The 18052-nt window shown below is 53.4% G+C and overlaps 6 protein-coding genes across 6 annotated transcripts; 3 read left to right on the top strand and 3 right to left on the bottom strand.

Moving 5' to 3' along the window:
* Positions 1-329: 329 nt before the first annotated feature.
* NCU06995 (hypothetical protein) lies at positions 330-1240 on the top strand (the record flags this gene model as incomplete). The annotated part of the gene is made up of 2 exons (XM_957542.1): positions 330-1040; positions 1187-1240. The coding sequence occupies 2 exons, from the start codon at positions 330-332 to the stop codon at positions 1238-1240; spliced, it is 765 nt and encodes a 254-aa protein (XP_962635.1).
* Positions 1241-1700: 460 nt separating this feature from the next.
* On the bottom strand, positions 1701-4522 carry NCU06994 (pre-mRNA-splicing factor cef-1). Its single transcript, XM_957541.2, has 2 exons — positions 2359-4522; positions 1701-2291 (listed from the first exon to the last, which is right to left on the bottom strand). Exons 1-2 carry the CDS (start codon positions 4357-4359, stop codon positions 1953-1955), a joined length of 2340 nt encoding a protein of 779 aa, XP_962634.1. The 5' UTR covers positions 4360-4522; the 3' UTR covers positions 1701-1952.
* Positions 4523-4802: 280 nt separating this feature from the next.
* On the top strand, positions 4803-7559 carry NCU06993 (Ash2-trithorax family protein). Its single transcript, XM_957540.2, has 2 exons — positions 4803-5628; positions 5706-7559. The coding sequence occupies exons 1-2, from the start codon at positions 5174-5176 to the stop codon at positions 6994-6996; spliced, it is 1746 nt and encodes a 581-aa protein (XP_962633.1). The 5' UTR covers positions 4803-5173; the 3' UTR covers positions 6997-7559.
* An 89-nt stretch (positions 7560-7648) lies between these two features.
* NCU06992 (DNA repair protein Nse1) lies at positions 7649-10097 on the bottom strand. The gene has a single exon (XM_957539.2). The coding sequence runs from the start codon at positions 9930-9932 to the stop codon at positions 8904-8906; it is 1029 nt and encodes a 342-aa protein (XP_962632.1). The 5' UTR covers positions 9933-10097; the 3' UTR covers positions 7649-8903.
* A 1242-nt stretch (positions 10098-11339) lies between these two features.
* Positions 11340-13899, top strand: NCU06991 (hypothetical protein). Its single transcript, XM_957538.2, has 7 exons — positions 11340-11358; positions 11435-11869; positions 11946-12134; positions 12197-12239; positions 12300-12478; positions 12547-12787; positions 12855-13899. Exons 2-7 carry the CDS (start codon positions 11743-11745, stop codon positions 13654-13656), a joined length of 1581 nt encoding a protein of 526 aa, XP_962631.2. The 5' UTR covers positions 11340-11358; positions 11435-11742; the 3' UTR covers positions 13657-13899.
* A 139-nt stretch (positions 13900-14038) lies between these two features.
* On the bottom strand, positions 14039-17791 carry NCU06990 (hypothetical protein; the record flags this gene model as incomplete). Its single annotated transcript, XM_957537.3, has 2 exons — positions 14039-17495; positions 17611-17791. The coding sequence occupies 2 exons, from the start codon at positions 17789-17791 to the stop codon at positions 14506-14508; spliced, it is 3171 nt and encodes a 1056-aa protein (XP_962630.3). The 3' UTR covers positions 14039-14505.
* Between the last annotated feature and the right edge of the window lie 261 nt (positions 17792-18052).

Below are 18052 nucleotides of genomic sequence, written 5' to 3'. Positions count from 1 at the left end.
TGATGCTAGTTCAAAAAGTGAAGCGGGAGATGTTCGGTGAAAAATGAGGAAATAAACGCATGAAAAAAGAATGGGGGAGGTTAGGGATCTTTAAAGTGGATATTAAAGGTCAAACGCATCGTTGTTTCGATTTTCGATGTGACTACTGACTGTCAGCTTGGATTTCAGCCCAACAACGTCTTCCTTCCTTCTCACTTCATTTTATCCCGATTTCTCATCTCCGACGGTGCTCTCCCATTCGTCGACACACGGCCTTTTTCATATGGCACTTCAAACAAGGGGACCTCGATGAAAGGAAAAAAAAACAAAAACAAAAATAAATACACACAATGAGCTCCCCAAATTCTATTGCTACCGCCATTCTCGCAAACACCGGACAATCACGGAACCAGTTCTACGGTGGTGGCCTCGGTGGTATAGAAACCCCCTTAACAGGACGTTCATTCCTCAGCGTTAGCATCGGCAACACCACGACGGAATCTATGGCTTCGTCCATCGTCAGTCCTCGAACTCGAGGTCGATGGGACCGACGAATCAGCGACGTCGAATCCGGCAGCATGTACAGTCCTACAGCAGCAGCACCACCAGCTCCACCATCATCCTCATGGCTCACAGACGACGACGCCGAAGCCTCATCAGTCCGCTCAGGAGCACTCGACACCCGCCCCTTTCCATCTTTCGGCCCATCTTCGTCCATAGCGCCTGACTCATCCTACTACAGCCAGATTGCACGGTTTCAGGGTGTCCGGAACAGCGTCTCGCTTCCCCAACCATGGCGAAGACGGAAAGAATCTACAACTACGGGGTCTTATACCACGTCAACCGATGATAGCGATGACGAGGAGGATGACGAGGACGATGATGCGTCAACCATTAGTGGTAGCCGGCATGAAGGACAACCACAACGGCAACATGAACAAGATCAAGACGCCGTCGCCGCCGCCACCTCCGCCGCTGCCGTGGATCTCTTCTCCCAGCACCAGTTCATCATGCCCAAGCCTGATGAGACTACTCCCCTTATAGCAGCCGACGACGTGTTGGTTTATTCCTCAGCAGACGCAGGTCACCACCACCCATCATCTCGGACCACTTCTTCACCCCATCATCATCATCATCATCGCTCGCGCAGCCTTTTCTTACGCCGCTTGATTTTTGCTTGTTTTTTGGCTGGGATGGTGGTGGCTAGTGTTTTGCTGGTGGTGGTGGTTACGATGAGACCTCCTCCGCCTGCGTCAAGTGAGGGGACTCAGGAAGAGTGAAGAGTGAAGAGGATGACGACGACCGATTGGCAAAACGAAGCTCATGAGGGTAGACGGGCGGACGGGATAGAGGATAGAATAGAGGATAGAGAGGGGATAGATATAGGCAAGGCGTTGGAGGGATGGATGGCAAAATTTTTTTCATATTTTGGCTTAGCTTTGGGGGAAATTTACTGCGAGCGTCTTTGTTTTGTTTTGTTTTGTTTTGTTTTGGTCTGGTTTTGTGTAGGGTAGAGAGAGGGAGAGGGAGGGATGCATTCCCAGAAGAGGGAGGGAAGAAAAAGACACAGAGCAGAGAGAGAGATAGGAGAGATTGAATGAACAGCTCGGTACAGACTGATTGCCAGTGAAGACAAGCTTCGTCGCTCCCCGGTAAGCTTTTTGCAGTGTATATGATATGACTCGCATTTGGCGTTCACCTTGGCTCCCGCTTACCAAGCCCCTGGGTTGTGAGAATCTCGTAGGAGAAGAATTCACTGATATTGAGAGGGAGGTTGGTCATCGTACTATACATATTCACACGGTGCATCGAGAGACGTCCTCCAAGTACATAATAATGTTCAATGCTTCTTATTTTGAGCTGCTCGACGTCAGTGGCCATTCCACAGACAGTTGCCAGACATACCATGCCATGCCAGAGTTTAACCAACACTCAATTATTCACAACCTGACCACACTCTTCCAACACATCATTCAGCGGAACCCATTGGCCTTCGGCCCGTTGAGCGTCAAAGCATCCAGCTCTTCCCTCGTCCTCCTGTATAACTCCTGCGCCTCTCTCTCCCTCGTGCTCACAAAGCCCACCTCCTCACGCAGCGCCGCCAGCCGGTTCCGAATAGCGGCCTGCTCCGAGGACTGGAGGACCTTGAAAGCGCCCAGAGCGTTGTTCGCCTTCTCCAACGCCTCGTGAGCCTCACTGATCTTCTTCCGCAGCATTTCAGCCCGATTCTTGTAACCGCCAAGATGCAGGTTGAGCTTCTTCTCGAGCTTGTTGCCCTTCTCTGCCGAGGCGACGATTTGGTCAATGACCTCCTGCAGGTTAGGTTAGCCAGTAAGCCTTCGGAAGGCAGGAGGCAGAAAAGGGGTTAGTTGTACATACCTCAAGCGCAATTTGCATAGTGGAAATCTGCTCTTCTTCTTCATCGTCCTCATAGCATCCCAGCCCAAGCAAAAGGGAGCTGCTGTTGCTCTTTTCCCACACCGCTTGAACTTCTTCCGGCTTTGGTTTATCCTTGATTTCCATCAGAACCTGAAGCTTGGCCTCTTGCAACGCGGCGTCGTCGATTTTCTGGATCTCCAGTGCCCGGCCAGTTGGCTGAGCTCCCGGTAGAGGATACTTGGTGGCATCATGAGCTACGAGCAAGGCCGCTTCACGAGCGATGAGAACCTTGACAGGGTCCTCGGCCTGCGAGGCTTCCTTCAAGAGTGACTGATAATCGACTTGGACAGGCCGAGGCAGATCCCGCTGCATGACCTGGGTACGTCTCTTGCGCTCCAACAGCTCTCGCGCCTCCCTGATCTCCCTTTCTCGTCGATCACGTTCAGCAGCATCCTCCTCCAGCTGCTCAGCGGTCTTGGGCTCTTGCTGATCGTCCGGCAGCTCGAGCTCCCACTCGGTCTCTTTGGGCTTGGGAAGAGACGCGAGGCCTTGCTTGAGCTGGTGCCGAATAGACATCTCGCGCATCTTAACATCTCGGGGTGTGCCGCCCACCATGGACATTTCGTCACCGGCATCATTGAGAGCAAATGTATCACGGGGAGTGCGCAGTGGTGTTTGGCCGACGCGGAGGGGCGTGGCGCCAGGACCAGCTCCAGCTGCCCGCAAAGGGGTGGCTAAGGGGTTAGGGGTTGACATGACCTGCTTCCGCGGCGCAACCGACTCGAAGCCGGTAGAGCCCACCCCCTGGTGTAGAGGTGTGTTCTCTCCACCGAGCAGCGAGGATTGCGTCTCTGTTAGTGCTCGGATGTTGCGGATCTCGTTTGCGATGTGGTCTTCCTGAGCGGGGGCCATCGGTGTTCGGATTGGCGCATTGGTGTTGAGTGTCGAGTAGTTGTTGATCAGGCCACGAGTTGCGTCGTTGTCGCTTTCGCGAGCCAGCATATTTGCCCGTTCGCCAATCATGCCCATCTTCACAATTTCCTCCAACTCGCCTTCGCCGACCTGAGGTGCTGGCAGGACCAAAGCCCTCCGCTTGCTGCTCTGTTCTGCCTCGCGCATCTTCTGCAGTTGACCGGCCTTGAGGGCGGCTTGCACAGATGGGTCCTTGTCGCCCTTTCTCCTCTTGCCGTCTCTCTCGTCCTCTTCACCCTTGCGCTTGTTCCCAACCTGCTGCTTCTTGGGGTCGAAATGGGCGCGCTGGTACTCGTTGCGAGACATCTCCTCGGTGGTGTCATAGAATCCGGGAACAGGCTTCTTTTCGAATGGAATATCGGCATTGTAGTCCATCTGGCCCTGCTTCTTTGTCGTAACCTTGATGTTGATACCGGCTGTCTTCAACTCGCGACGCTTCTGGAGAGCGGCCAGTCGGCGTGACTCCTCCTGCTGTCGCTCACGGGCCTTTCGCTTGGCCTTTTTACCCTGTGTGTTGGCCAGACGCGCGCGAGCCTCGCTCAACATTTCTTTCTCATCTTCATCGAGATCGATGGTGTCGGGACGGGCGGGTTTCGTCTCCGGATCGGGGTCGACCTCGCCAGGACGTAGTTTGCGAACATCGTCGGCGCTGGGCGCGTGAGCTTCGCCTCCATCAGGGCCCGTCAGCCCAAGAGCGGACGCCTCCCTCTGCTCAGCTTCGTCGAGAAGTCTTTGGTATCTTTCCAGGCACTGGTTTGCGGTTCTTCCAACGATGGGGGCAATGGTACGCCATTGGGTCGGCATCAGCTTGGCGAGGTGCAGCAGCTTCTCATCCTCCTCCTTGCTCCATTCGATCTTCTTGATGCTGGGATCCAGCCATTCGTTCCATCTTGCCTTGCACTGCTTGGGCGTCTTGCGGGCCAGCAGCGACGAGACGCGGGCCCACTGGTTCAGGCCGTACTTGCTGACCGACGCCTTGAGGATTTCATCCTCGATGTTGGTCCACACACCTCCCTTGACGACGGGCATCTTGTCGCTCGGCCGTTATGGATACTCGTCGGGCGTTGTAGTGATGCGGGAGTCGTTCCGGTAGGTGGGAGGACACTCGGGGTTGGGGTTGTCTTGGAATTGGAATTGAAAGTGTTGAAATGTTGTTGTGTTGATGGGGAAGAAATCCAGAAATTCAAAGCGCTGGCGTCAAGGCGAACAATGGAATCACCCGCGACGCAACTGCCTTGGCGTCTTTCCCAGTATCAACTGTCAAGCGCTAGCCAACCTCAAGACCTTTTTGCGGCAGGCAACAGGTTCCCGCGCTGTTAGCATTTTTGTGTCCCATGCATGTGGTAACTAACAAGCGAGCCAAGCTCCGGGACCCCTGCCTGCCGTTAACCACTAACAGAAGGATGCCCCGCCCTTTTGTCGCGACACGCTGCTGCTGTTGGTCGAGTGGATGAAGCTTCCATCCACCATTTCTGGTTCACATGTCTTTCTTTCCTCTTACATTTCTCAACTCTTTACAGAAATCCCCAGAAAGAACATCAAATCGCTCCGAAACTGGACTCTTTAACCCAATTGCGCTCTCCAAAAGTACGCGTCTTCTCCGAGTACCAAAGCATTTACCCGTAGGATCACCATCGGGCAATTCTCAGATTATTCTTAGCATCCATAAGCTGTCGTCGATCAGAAGAGCTCCCGTCGGTACCTACTTTGGACTTGGAGTGCTCGCCGTTCGAGTCCAAACACAAGTCGACTTCAGGACAAGGACAGCTTGCGAAAGCAAAACTAATCACTTAGTTAAATATTTGTCAACGTTACTGCTAGCACGACGTCTGCCGAGCTACATATGGCCAGCGACGTAGGCTCTCCCCGAAGGGAGCAAACACCTTCCGGAGCTGCCACGACGATCCCTCAGAAGCGCACGCTCGAAGACGACCACAGTCCAGCAGTTCCATCACCCCTAAACCCAGATAACAAGGCCGCTCCAAGAGTCCAAATACAGGCACCCGAAGACACCCAGCAAGCAGCCGTTCTAAACCGCGAAAAGAGAACAAAGAAGGACTCCTTCAAGAAGAGGGAGGCCAAGGCAGCAGCAGGCGGTTCCGATAGTTCTAGAGCAACTCCAGACCCGAAGCAGCAACACAAAGAGCCCTTGATCAACGAATTGCTCCCCGCGCGCTATAAGCTCGCTCCGCCCAAACTTACTGATTTCGAGCCCGCGCGCGGTCCCGTCTTCACCAGCCATCATGAGGTTCAAGGGCCCGAGGGCGAGACCATCGAATTCTTTGATGCAACCGAACAGTATGTCTTATCTATATTTGCTCCTTCGCCATTCTCCATTCATGCGGAGCATATTCTGATTTGCCTTTTTCCTACAGTGTCTTCAACAAGCGAGCGTTCCATTACACTCACTGTATAGCCGACCCAACGTTTCCTTCCATGTTCTACTATCGCCAGACCGAGACCGAGCCGTACGCTGCCCACATGGCCTTCGAGGACTCTGCCTCCCACGTATACTTTGACCGACAGGGTCGTCATGTCACCACCGACAAGGGCTTCCGTATGTCACGAGCCAACGTGGCCGTGCGAGAGGGCAGGTGGTATTGGGAGTGCAAGGTCACTCGAGGCACCCTGCGCGAGCCAGGTTCCGAAGGTGATACCAAGGCGCATGGGCACGTTCGCGTGGGCTGGGCGCGGCGTGAGGCTTCTCTCGACGCCCCCGTCGGGTTCGATTGCTACAGTTATGGTATTCGAGACGTGGCTGGACAAAAGGTGCACATGTCACGGCCGAAAGACTTCTTCCCGCCTGGCGAGGAGATCAAAGAAGGAGATGTGATCGGGCTGGAGATCCAGCTGCCTTCGGAACATTTACACAGGAAGATTGTAACGGGGCATTATAACCCTGCGGTCGACTTGGCAGACGACGAACCATCGCTCGAGGCACCCAACATCATCCGGGACCGGATCCCCATTCGGTTCAAACAACACATTTACTTTGAGAAGATTGACTACCACACAACCAAGGAGCTGGAAGACTTGTTCAGTCCCGCGCCGGTAGCATCGGCAAGCTCAAACTCGCCGGAACCGCCGAACCCAAATCACCCATTGCCGTCGCTACGGACGCTGCCGAACTCGTACATCAAGATTTACAAAAATGGAAAGGACATGGGCACGCCTTGGACTGACCTCTTCGCCTTCCTACCACCCGCATCAAAACAAAGTACTCAGTCAGGGGCACATGCCGGCAGAGAAGCTCTCGACGACGGAACTGTCGGATACTACCCAGCCGTAAGTGTTTTCCGCGGTGGCGCCGTCGAGGTGAACTTTGGCCCAGACTTCTGGTTCCCACCACCTGGGTCTGGTCTTCCCCAGAAGCAGCAGAACGGGGTAGGCGATGAGGACGACGTGGACATGCTTGACGACGGAAGTGTGCCGAATCAAGAACCCCTGCGGCCGGTGTCGGGTCGCTACGAGGAGCAAATAGTCGAAGATATCGTCTACGACATTATCGATGAAGTTGGCTTCTGGGCCCAGGACGGTGGCAAGGTGATTGACCGTTTCAACCTCACGGCGAAGGACGCCGAGAAGTTGCTGGCGACGGGTGGGGGCGGAGCGCAATTGTTGCCTGGTGGGCGGGACGAAATCAAGGAGCTTGTCCAGGACGATTAGGTATCCCGGGACAGACTCATGTGGGACGGACTTCGATGGCGGTGTTCACGTGCTGTCAAGTAGACGAGACGTACCTGGAGTCAGTCACTCATGGATATGGAGGCGAGAGAGGTTTGCAGTTCCGGTTGGAAATGCTTTCAGTTGGGTTGGGGACAGAAGCGTAACACGGTTCTGTTTCACTATGTCGAGGCTTCGCAAAATTGTTTTTGCTTTGTATTTGTTTTTGCATATCTGATTACAATCTTCAGCGAGTGGTGAGGGCTATGCATCAAGGGCTGGTAGGCTACATATGGTTAGGTGTGCCTCGGATGGAGTTTTGAAAGAAATACCCAAGTGGTAGAAATAGTAGAGAACTGGTTAATTGCCAAAAGGTGTTGCAATCTCTACTACTTGGGGATGAGTGTCAGCCGGTCTTGTGACGGCCGATGGGCATAAACGAGCATCGAGAACGGTATTCGTGAGATTCCTGGACGGATCAACAAACACACATAAGCAGTAAAATGACATCTTAGTCCGACTGGGTGTATCGTCGGATTCTCGCAACCGAAATCAAAAGGTTTCCCATCGATAATATTCTATCATTCCATTCTCGACAGCGTAGCGGAATCCATTCAAAGAGGACCACGTCCCATTGCGGATACCTCGCTCGCCACGGGCCCAGCGGTCCTTCCCTCACTTCTTCAACCGCAAGGAAACCTCCGCAAGTGTGATTCTCTTTACCAGAGAATGTAATAGTAGGTATACACACCACATCCTTCATCCCACAACGCAAGCTGCTCATTGGCCCCCACGCTAGAACCGTCAAGTTGTCAACGCAAGTACTTCATAAAGGCAGGCAGGCCGACTATCTCCGCCTCCTTCACACACCAGGAAAGGCACTCGAGGATGATGGTGTGTTCACCACGCACGAGACACTTGGGCAGACCAGCAATGGAGGAGTAGCAAGAAGACATACTGATTGTTCTTGGAGGCAGCATTGGGGGGTTTGACTGTTTCGGCTCTTTCTCTCCCTCTCTCTTTCTGCATAACCTTCATTATCGTGTATACATCATGTCCATAATCCAGGAGGGATCTTCGCTTAGCGATTTGAATTTAACGTGTGCTTGCCATGCTGTTCTCTCCTCACCAGAAAGCAGAACAACAAAGAAGAAATATCAAAGTTCGGCGAACGTTCTCCTTCCATCATAGCCGCTGGCCACGCGATCTCGATCTCAAATAGCCTCGCGGCGAGTAGCTGGCAGGCTGTCCCTCCCCACACATGAGGTTAACTGTAACTCTCCAAGGCGGAGTACCAGCTTCAACTATTTTATTTTTCTTCGTTTGTTTGTTGGTCTATTCTGCTTTATAGCGCTTTCGGCTTGCTTGTCTTGCGCCCCTGTATATCGCAGTAGTTTGGACCTGACTGTCCAGGTATGATGCTGTCCTGACTCAAGTCCGGGCTAGTCGCTTTATCAAGTAAATTTGACCGACAGTAGTGTTAGTGTACGGGGCCAAGGGTTGATCGGCGGAGATTGCGAGACGGAGGGGCGGGTGGCTGGCTGGGCCGAGCACAGTCAGGGGTAACATGATCGCCGGCCTTTTGGCGCTAAAAGGGTAAGGTGAGTGATGGCGCTGTATGTGTGTAGTCTAACAAAAATCAAAGCGTCTTCCGTCTTCCAAAGAAGACTTGTACATGTTCAAAACTTTTATGTGTTTCGCGAAGCTGGGGCGCTGTGCCCCTGGAGTGTCGTGATACTCCATCTCAGATATCCTGGGTATTTCGTAATACAAACCCAACTATTTGTCGCCAGTTGACGAACGTTTGTCTGTGCTGGATTGACGTCGGGTGTTTTGTAGAAAAAAAGAAAGACTAGTGTTATGGCAACACCGCTGGGCCACTGCTGAGTAAACCATGCAACAGGACATTTTCAAGCCTCCGCCATGTCCTCATCGTCATCATCAGCAGCAGCCTCTTGCTGAGCGGCGACTGCCTCTTCCAAATCGCTCCGTCTGCCACTGCCGTTGCCATTAGCCCGGCCGCCTCTGCCCCTCTGGTAAGCCTGGCGTGAGGTAATAGCCCGCTCGCCGACAAAGTGGTTTCCGGTCCACTCAGTCTCGCACTTGGGGCACTTCTTCTCTCCCCTCCTCGTGCGCCAGTAGCGGTCCTCGCAAATGTCGTGCAGCCGAACGGTGCAGTCCCTCTCCGAGCAGCGCTGGCCGTACGTGACAATCTCCTTGCACGACTCACAGAACTTGATGCGCTGCCAGTCCCTAGCCGACGGCGAATCGTCGTTGTAAGTGGCAACCAGCCAGCTCCACATCTCAATCAGCGCGCGCGGACTGAGGCTGTAAAACCCGGCACGGCTCTTCTCCAGCCAGCCTTCGGCCACGAGGCTGGAGAGGAGGGACAGAACCTCGGAATGCTTGAGACCACGGTCGGATGCGGTGGTGGATGGTTGGCCTTCCTCGTCTTCGCCGTTTACATGCTGACTCTCTCGCCGCTTGCTGGGACGAGAGGCTTTGAGGGCTTGTCCCTCGTCGACGGCCATCACCTCCATTCGTACGGTGTTGTACTCGTCGAACAGGAGGTCCATCAAGCGCTTAATGTAGGCTACCTCCTCGGGAGAGCGGGTGGTGGCCATCTGGGTGGCAGGGTCGCTGTGGGCGTTGATGAAGGCCCAGATGCGCTCTCCATTTCGAAGCTGGTCCCGAGAGCTGCGGATGTCGTAGTCAAGAGGCTCCACAGCCTCGCGGGCGGTGCGAACAAAGCCGGCGAATGTGTCCTGGGTGATGGACTGCGGGTCCACGGTCTCGCCCTCGGTGGCTGAGAGAATCGCGGCAACGAGCTTCTGTCCTTCGGGAAAGGTCAGGGTGCCTCGTGCCATGAAGGCTTGGATGAAGGCACGGTTGGCGTCGTTATACCCGGCCGGCACTGGTGGTTCCCATTCTTCCTCCATGGTGCTGGATGGATGGATGGATGGATGGATGGATGTGGTGATGGAGTGACGTGTGCACGGATATCGATAAATAAACCTTGAACCCGAATCAATTCGAACTGCCGCTGACAATGAGAATAGGTATCCCAACCGACGCGTGGTGTCCCGATCGCGTCCAGAAAGATGGTGGGGAGTGTCGAGGTACTTTGACAAAGTATACTTGTACAGTAGCGTAGCTGTTTGTGCTGTCCACTCACAGAAGTTTCCATGGAGACGCGGCTGCAGCTGAAGTGGGGTAAGCACCAGGCAGGAGATCCACTGCAGTTACATAGTAGGGCCGAAGCTCACGCCATCAGGGGGCCTTGACCCGTAATATTCAGTGTTTGGGTGGAGATGACGAGCTAGGGGGGTAAGTGCCCTATGGTGTGGGGCGATGCACCCTCTAGAGGTGCTATGTAGGCCGGGGTGCTCCCGGTTACATCCACAATTGCATGCTTCCATCTCCGTCCAGCCGGTTTCCTTAAACGGACCCGCCTGTCATCTGTCATCGGTCATGACACTCGGATCATACATGCCGAATCTGGAAGAAAGGCAGCCGCCAACAGGTGGGTTCCCTTCACTGTGACATCTGCTTCCTTTTTCCTTCCCTTCCCCTTCAGCCAAATTGCAATCCCTAACACCGAAGAATATTCTACGCTTTGACCTCGGGTTCATCTCTTGCCGGGCTACTTACACTATCTATCCACGTGGAATCCCGGCCACGCTATTGGAAAAAAAAAAAAAAAAAATCAATGTTAGGGTACACTAGTGTAGGTGACCCAACTGCAGATCCTGTTGCCGAGTGCCATTACAGTACCAATCGCCGACCATAGTCTACACTAGGTACACATTACACTAGTATAGTGTCGTTTTCAATACGAAAGAAGCCGTCCTTCTTCCTCTTGCTAGAGGTAGTCAGGCTAGGTAAAGCTTGCCTCTGTTTGGTCAATGGGTCATGAAATTGGTGTACACTAGTCCAAGCCAAGTCGCCCAGCCCTCGACGACCCATGGCCTCAAGAGTTGGTCACCCGGTTCCTGCAGAATGGGATCTTCCTCTTGGTATGTACTCGAGTTTTTCCATTGTCGAGCCGCCGCTGCTACACTACTCCTCCCACTCATGCCAAGTGCTCGACTATCTCCGGAGTGCGGGTCAAGTCAAGGATGGACCCCGTTTCACCTTAGGGCGTCGGCGTCTCGGGGAGAGGAACAGAGGGGGAGGGTCGGCTATGTGGATGCTTTAATATATGTTGGTAGCAGAAAGGCAACATGCTCCTACCATGTTCCGTCGGGTCTCATTCGCCCTCTTCCGATCCATCTTCTCCAGGGATGCAATGCCACTATATGCAGGTGCTTGCTCGCATTCGTTTCGCCCAAGCGAGATCCGGATTGGAACCGTCTGTCAAACTAGGTAGTACCCTTACCACCATTCAGCCTCCGGTCCTGCCGACAGAATGCGGACTTTCTGACCGACATCAACTTACCAGGCCAAGCGAGCGCTCGGACAGCCATCAGGATGCACTATCCCCAGCTTTTTTCCACACCTCGAGCCTGGACCCTCGGTCACCATCCCGCTTTCTGTCGTGAGTCTGTGTCAAGAGGGTCAGAGTAGCATCAGACTAGCATCCAAGGGGCGAACTGTTGGGACCTTAGTCCCGTCCTCTGTCTCGCCCCACGAGGCATATCTGTCTTATACCCCCCGTCTCGCACATCATGCTTCCCTAGTAGCTACATAGTTCAGATCTTATATTGTAGAATGTGCACTGCAACTCTACCCTAGTGAGTGCCATGTGAGATGGCCGCCCAGCTCCCATCCGAGGCCATTGGCTCCGCCGTTGGTATTCTCATCTACAGTTTGTTTTGTCTGTTTCTGAGCCTGCTTCTACTATGGCTGGTGTGGGTTCACCATGAGCGAAGAAGCTGTAAGTCGTGGTTCCTATGCCCTTTTTCACCATACTACTACTACTCTAGTACTCATATCATACTAACACAGCCAAGATGTGGCTATGCTCTCATTCTCCATGTCCTTGGGCACACTGGCATCCATCATCCAACAAATCCACACAATAGCCTACTGGAACGACGTCAAGACATCGCAGTACGAAAACGTGGTAGCCAATGCTGGAAGGCCCGAGTTAAACGTCACCGGCGCTTCTACAGGCTTCGACCTCGTCCTCTTTTACATACGTATGTCTAATTTCCCTACACAATTTTCAGATGGTGGTGGTGTTTCTGATTAGTAGCAACAGAGTACTACTCCTACAATGTGGATGCCATGCTGGTGGTTTTCTGGTCAGTTCGTCCGATATGAGTCGAGGAGATGACGACTCACGCAGCTGACCAGAATAAAAGGTCCGTCGAATTGGCAAACTCGATCCTCCAGCTTCGAAATTCCAGACTCAACCGCCTCAGGGGAAGTTTGTGGGCAAAGGCGAGCGCCATTATTCTGCCCATCATCCAGGTGTGCCTGCTCAGAACCAATGTTGTTCAAGGCAGTGTCTTTGGCTTCATGGTCCTGGCCGACTTTATCAGTATGCGGCTCTCCCAAACTCCTTATTCTGAAAATCATAATGTCCCAAAATTAACATCCATATAATAGTGGTCATAAGCTTTGGTATCGGCAGCTTGCTTCTGTTTGCTATTCTTATCAAGTACATCCACTCCAGGGCCGCCCTGGTGTCCTGGAAAGTTCGCTATGGCCAAAATTCGTCAAAGACTACCAACCCATACTCGGGCAGTGGGAACGTGCCGTCGGGTCACAGGCCTAGTGCTCTACCGCGCAGAAACATCTACGACAGCTGGCTTGCTGTTCGCTTCACTGTCGCCTTTGTGGCACTAGGGTATGTTTTTATCGTCCCCCGATGGTACCCAGCTTGTCCCATGGAATCTAAACCAACATCTGTCCAGACTCTTCGAACTAGTCGTCATCTTCTTCCAACTCCGCGCCGCCAACACCAACACCAAAGCCAACATCCCGCCCCACCCCGACCTCAGCGCCGCCCGCGCCCGCGGCGACTTTGCCCTCTTCTGCCCCGGCGTCTCCGCCAGTCTTTTGATTTTCATCGTCTTCGGCACCACCCGCACCTTCCGCGAGTACGTCTGGACCCGATTTGCGCCGCAACTGCTCCAGGACCGAGTCGCAGCACGCAAGGCCCTCAAGAAGCAGAAAACCCCACCAAACCAAGGCCAAGGGGAGACCATGGCGCCACCGGTGATTTTATCCACTTTCCAAATCGGCGTCAGGAGAAATAGCAGCCATCACAACAGCCCTGGCGCGGCAAACTCTGCTGCTGCTGCTGGTGGTGCTGCTTATGATGACAACGACGACTTATATAAAGGGGTGCAAACACTGACGACCATTAACGGCCACAAGTATCGGACGGGGCCGTATACTCCTTATATACGTAGCACGACGCCGAGTCCCTGTCCCTCGCCTAGTCCTAGTCCGGGGCCTGGTAGTGAGGTGGATCTGGAGATGGGGATTGGGAATGGCGGGCAATATGGAGGAGGTCACGGCGGGAGCTATGATGAGGGAAGCAGCGGCGGCGGCGGCGGGAAACAACAACAACAACAACAACAACAACAATACTTGCAGACGGGAACGACATCCTTTGGGGTGGTGGGTAGGAGTACAAGTAGGACGGATGATGATGACGTTCCGATTTTGAAGAAGGCGATGCCTGCTTTTCAGAGAGGCAGCCATCGATAGCATTTTTTTTATTTTTTTTCTGGTCTTATATAGGAAGATACCCCCAAACAAGAAGAACTTGGTTTCAGTCAAGGTTGTTTCAGGCAGGCTTAGATATCATGTCATGCATTTTGGTCTTTCTTTGGAACCGGTCGGTACAAATTATATCAGTGTCAGTAACGATGATACATTCACATGTCAATACACTGCATATCCGTATACTCCTCGTCGCTCAGGATGTCGTAACCCGTTTTACTCTCTCCTTTCTCTCGCATTTTATATTGTCATCTCAAACCCAAATCCTCTCTTCACATATCAACCATGGGGACAAAAGTGAGGGGAAATCTGCATCACAGTGTTCCTTTTCCGCATGGTCGAGCTGATGATTATTTTATGTTGCATTGGAGCTCTCTGTGGCATTGGGAACTGCATAGGTACCTATCTTGGCAACTCTAGCACGACGGAGTGTACGCGAAAGTTATAATCGTCCTGTTACTCGCGAAAAATCGCCCAGGAGGAAATGTAATAAGAACGTCCTTGAAAGGGTGACCCCCAAACAAACCCCTATCGCGCCATCGTTAAAGCCCAAATTCGTTACAAAGATACGTACAAACACCAAAACTATGGACAAGAAACAAGGTGATCACCAAAACACCGGACCAACACATGTGTAGGATATCGTTAGCTAATCACTCCCAGAAAAGTTGAAAAAGAAACCACTTAAGACACCGTAATCGATGGATGACCAAAAGACATATAGCCTTGGCCCATAGTAGTAGATCGAAACCAAGAAAAAGAGAGCAAGAGAGAAGAACAAAAGGTGATTTCCCCCCCGGCAACATTCGAACCTCAGTTACCTTCTTTGCTTCGTCACATAAGTCCACTCCAACCCGTTCCTTGTTGTCCACTCACCCCAACAATCGGTTGTGGCACATAACCATGTGCAGCAGTAGAGGCGCCCATAACAACGGGCATCGACCCCCAGAACCCGTTGCCCGTCTCATCAAAACAAAAGTCATCGGTCCCGTGCGCGAAATGGTCGACACCACCTGGTAACTGATTCCACGGTATGCTCTGGTTTTCCTGGATATACTGCATTACCTCACTTGAAGAGTTGTACACGGGTATGTTGGGCAATGTCGAGATCGAGGCTGCCGCACCGGAGCCTGAGACAGCCGCTGCTGGTGGTGGCGGTGGGCCTAATACTTGTTTGACAGTCGCCAGATGCGGACTCAGGGCCGTGAATGATGACTGGGATGGGGACTGGTGTTGGCTGCTGGAGCTGAGCATGCCGCCGGTGACTGGGCGTTGATATGGTGGGTGATGCCAGGATATGTTTTCGCCATCTGGCGTTTGAGTGGTGTCTGCTGGTGAATCCAACGATGGGTGCTGGTGGTGATGCGTTGTGGTGTTGATTGGGGTGAACGAGAGCGAAGTCGACCTTGGGGTCTTGGTGTGGTGGTCCGTATGATGGCCGTCATGTCTGCTGGAGGCTGGTTCGAGCGTGCTATCCCGAGAAATGCTGTGCCGGTCGTCGTCAACCGCCAGGATTTCGCCATTATTGACCACCTTCAGTCCTTGGTATTTCCACTCCTCCAGGCCGCCACCAAGAAGACGAATGTTAATTTTAGCTTCACCGCCTGGCCCGTCCGCCGCTTTTGCCGCGGCCTCGTAGTCCTTCTTGACCGTGTCGTAGTAGCGTACCATGTCGTGAAAATATTGCACATATGTGTCTGCCATTTTGAGCCATTTACCCATTTGCTGTAGTGTTTTGTACGTCAGGCCCGTAGGTCCCTTTTTGATCTCTTCCAACTCGACCCCTGAATCTTCGTCTGGTGGCAGAAGCATGTGGCGCTCGACATCGATATGAGGAAAGTAAACAGCATATATGCCGACAAAGGCAGCCGTCCACACGGCAAACAAGACGAGCGTCGACATGGGAAGTTTCTGTTGGGAAATATCGATGAGATCAACGATATCCTTAGCTGCTCTGAAAATCTCTTCAGCGCTTTCGTTCCAGAATCCGGTCGGTTCATCGCCTTCGGCAAAAGTAGGCTCATCAAGGGGGCCAACTGGCTTCTTGCATCGAATTGCAATGAACGGTATGTACTCGCGATGAAGCATAATCTTACATACCGCGCCAAGCATGTGCAAGGAGACGTAGACACTGCTGGCGTGGTGGTTCTCGTGCTTGTAATAGTTGCTCCTCGACCAGCAAAACCGCTCCGGTAGTTCGCTATAGAACGTCTCAAGCTTCATACGGAGCTGGTAGAATGTTGTCTCACGCTTCCAAGGAGCATGTTGTTCTGTAAAGCGACCACCGGCAAAGCTCCATTTTGATATCTCACCCCAGATATCAACAAGTCGGATGAAGCGACTCAGGACGCTGTCGGCACTGTCGGATATAGGGCCTCTGGCCATCTCCTGGGCTGTAGGGTTGAGGAAACCAGTATAGACATCTTCGGATAGGTCAAAGGACATTTCAGAACAGGGAAGCTGAATTCGCAAGTCCTCAGAACGTACTGTCGATGCACGCCCCTTGCCACAGCCCAGCAAGCGATCCAATATCAAGCAGCTAAACATGGTGCGTCGCCTGATTTCTTTGGCGATGATCAGTTGCGATTTTGACATGGACAATCTCAAGGTGTCTAGAGGTCTGGACTTGAATGTTTTGCTGTCCTCTTTATCGCCATCACCCAAGCCTAGAGCTTGAGCCATACGAATGGCCATTCCGACATACATCCATGCCGCCATGCCGCCCACCTTGGGCCGCGCCTGTCCCCACTCGTACAGGCCTAGCATCAGGAAGGCCTGGACCCTTTCGACTGATGCCATGGTCATGCTGGCTCGAAGTCCACCCAAAGCCTTTGTGAGGACATCGGCATAGAACTCGGAGGCGGTCGTCGCATCACTACTGATGCCCAGTTGGCGCGACTTTGGGCCGCTCGAAACAGTAGAAGCTGTCCTGAGTGTTGTGACATAAGACACCAACGTGGGGTTGAAGCGTACTGTCAGGGTTAAGACCCCTAGGAGCACGAGGTTGATTTCGGGAGATGTGTCACTCTGCTTGGCTCTGAACCTGTTTCCCATTTTCTCCTTGAGAGTTGCCAAGTGAAGGAACGGCAACTCTGTGGCGAAGTGAAGTTTGTACAGGTCAAAGATTTCTGACCAAACACTCTCGGTAAGATAAGGCGCCGTGAGAACCTCCTCGGCAAAAGCGGCAGGCGGAACAGCGCTCTCCAACTTGGCGATATCATCGAGTCTCCTCGGCCGCTTCCGCTCGGAACCCTGCTCCGACTTGACACCGGTGGGTGGCTCAGTTCGCTTTGGGGGAGCAGGCGCCACGTCAGGGTAGATACATTGTTTGCCATTTCGGATACAGGTATCGCAGGGCGCATCACCGCCTGTGTTGTTGCACTTGATTTTAGATTTCCGGCAACGTTGACAGGCAATACTTGAGCGCAAAGGGGTACGCTTGGCTCCCCTTTTCAGATCAGGTAGGCCAGGGCTTGCAGGGCTCTCAGGGGTAGGCCTCATAGTCGCGGAGACCATCAAGACCTTGTTGACATTATCGGGTGTTTGGCCGTGCCTGCGGAGCCCGCCGCCCCCGGTAGCGAGCGGTGAGCTCTGAGGCAGCGGCTGGCGACTGTTGGGGAACCGGTCGTTGGTATAAATCCTGGGTGCTATAACCGACCCGGCGGGAAGTACAGAGGGCGGCTCGCCGGAGACCGGCGCGGCGAACGCGTCGTTAAACTTTCGGTTTGGCGTAGACCCGGTTGGCGTACTATTGGTAGCCGAAGTCTCATCGGCGTCCGGCGGATCGGCGGGGGAGAGAATAGACTGGATACGTAGTTGGGACGCTATCGTGCCGGCGGTTGGGTCTCTCAAGGGGACCCTCCAAGGTTGATGTAGGGAATGCTGCCCACAGAAGTACCCGTGAAGGAAAAGCAGTCCGCGGAGAAGAAGCCGGGCAACCTAGCTCGGCAAGCAAGCAAGCTGTCCTCGACGCCGACTCCACAACGCAGACTCCGGTCAAAGCAGCTGCGGGAGGTAGCGACCTGATGCAGGAACAGACGCGAGACGGTCGATATCTTGCTTGCGATGAGAGCAACTGAATGCCAATGGTCGTATGGCTCAGCAGAAGGCGTATGAGCATGACACGACACGACACAACCGGGCAGTACACAACGGGCACGGCAGGATAGTGTTGGTGCTCGCGTCCGGAACGGTAGGAGAAGAAGGCCGGGTAGTAGCGGTTCGGATAAGCAGCAGGCGAGTTGGCCAGGTGTCAGTGGTTGTAAACTTGCGTCGGCGATGTTGGCTGGCCAGGGGAAAAGGTTGTCCTCGTAGGTAGGCTGGTGGTGCTGGGCGAGGCCAGCTCAAAGGCTCAGACGGAGCACGGGAGCAACAACGGGAA

This window comes from Neurospora crassa, linkage group IV, assembly GCF_000182925.2.
Source record: "Neurospora crassa OR74A linkage group IV, whole genome shotgun sequence".
NCBI classification, from domain to species: domain Eukaryota; kingdom Fungi; phylum Ascomycota; class Sordariomycetes; order Sordariales; family Sordariaceae; genus Neurospora; species Neurospora crassa.
Note: the sequence above shows the minus strand (reverse complement) of the source record. Positions and strands in the feature narration are given on the sequence as shown.

Bases quoted from the DNA above. Each gene is read 5' to 3' on its own strand.
- NCU06994 (XM_957541.2), bottom strand. From the start codon at position 4,359: ATGCCCGTCGTCAAGGGAGGTGTGTGGACCAACATCGAGGATGAAATC. The intron at 2,292-2,358 runs GTATGTACAACT...CCTAACCTGCAG, and splicing joins CTATGCAAATTGCGCTTGAG to GAGGTCATTGACCAAATCGT.
- NCU06993 (XM_957540.2), top strand. From the start codon at position 5,174: ATGGCCAGCGACGTAGGCTCTCCCCGAAGGGAGCAAACACCTTCCGGA. The intron at 5,629-5,705 runs GTATGTCTTATC...TTTTTCCTACAG, and splicing joins TTCTTTGATGCAACCGAACA to TGTCTTCAACAAGCGAGCGT.
- NCU06992 (XM_957539.2), bottom strand. From the start codon at position 9,932: ATGGAGGAAGAATGGGAACCACCAGTGCCGGCCGGGTATAACGACGCC.
- NCU06991 (XM_957538.2), top strand. From the start codon at position 11,743: ATGGCCGCCCAGCTCCCATCCGAGGCCATTGGCTCCGCCGTTGGTATT. The intron at 12,240-12,299 runs GTCAGTTCGTCC...CCAGAATAAAAG, and splicing joins GCCATGCTGGTGGTTTTCTG to GTCCGTCGAATTGGCAAACT. The intron at 12,788-12,854 runs GTATGTTTTTAT...ACATCTGTCCAG, and splicing joins GTCGCCTTTGTGGCACTAGG to ACTCTTCGAACTAGTCGTCA.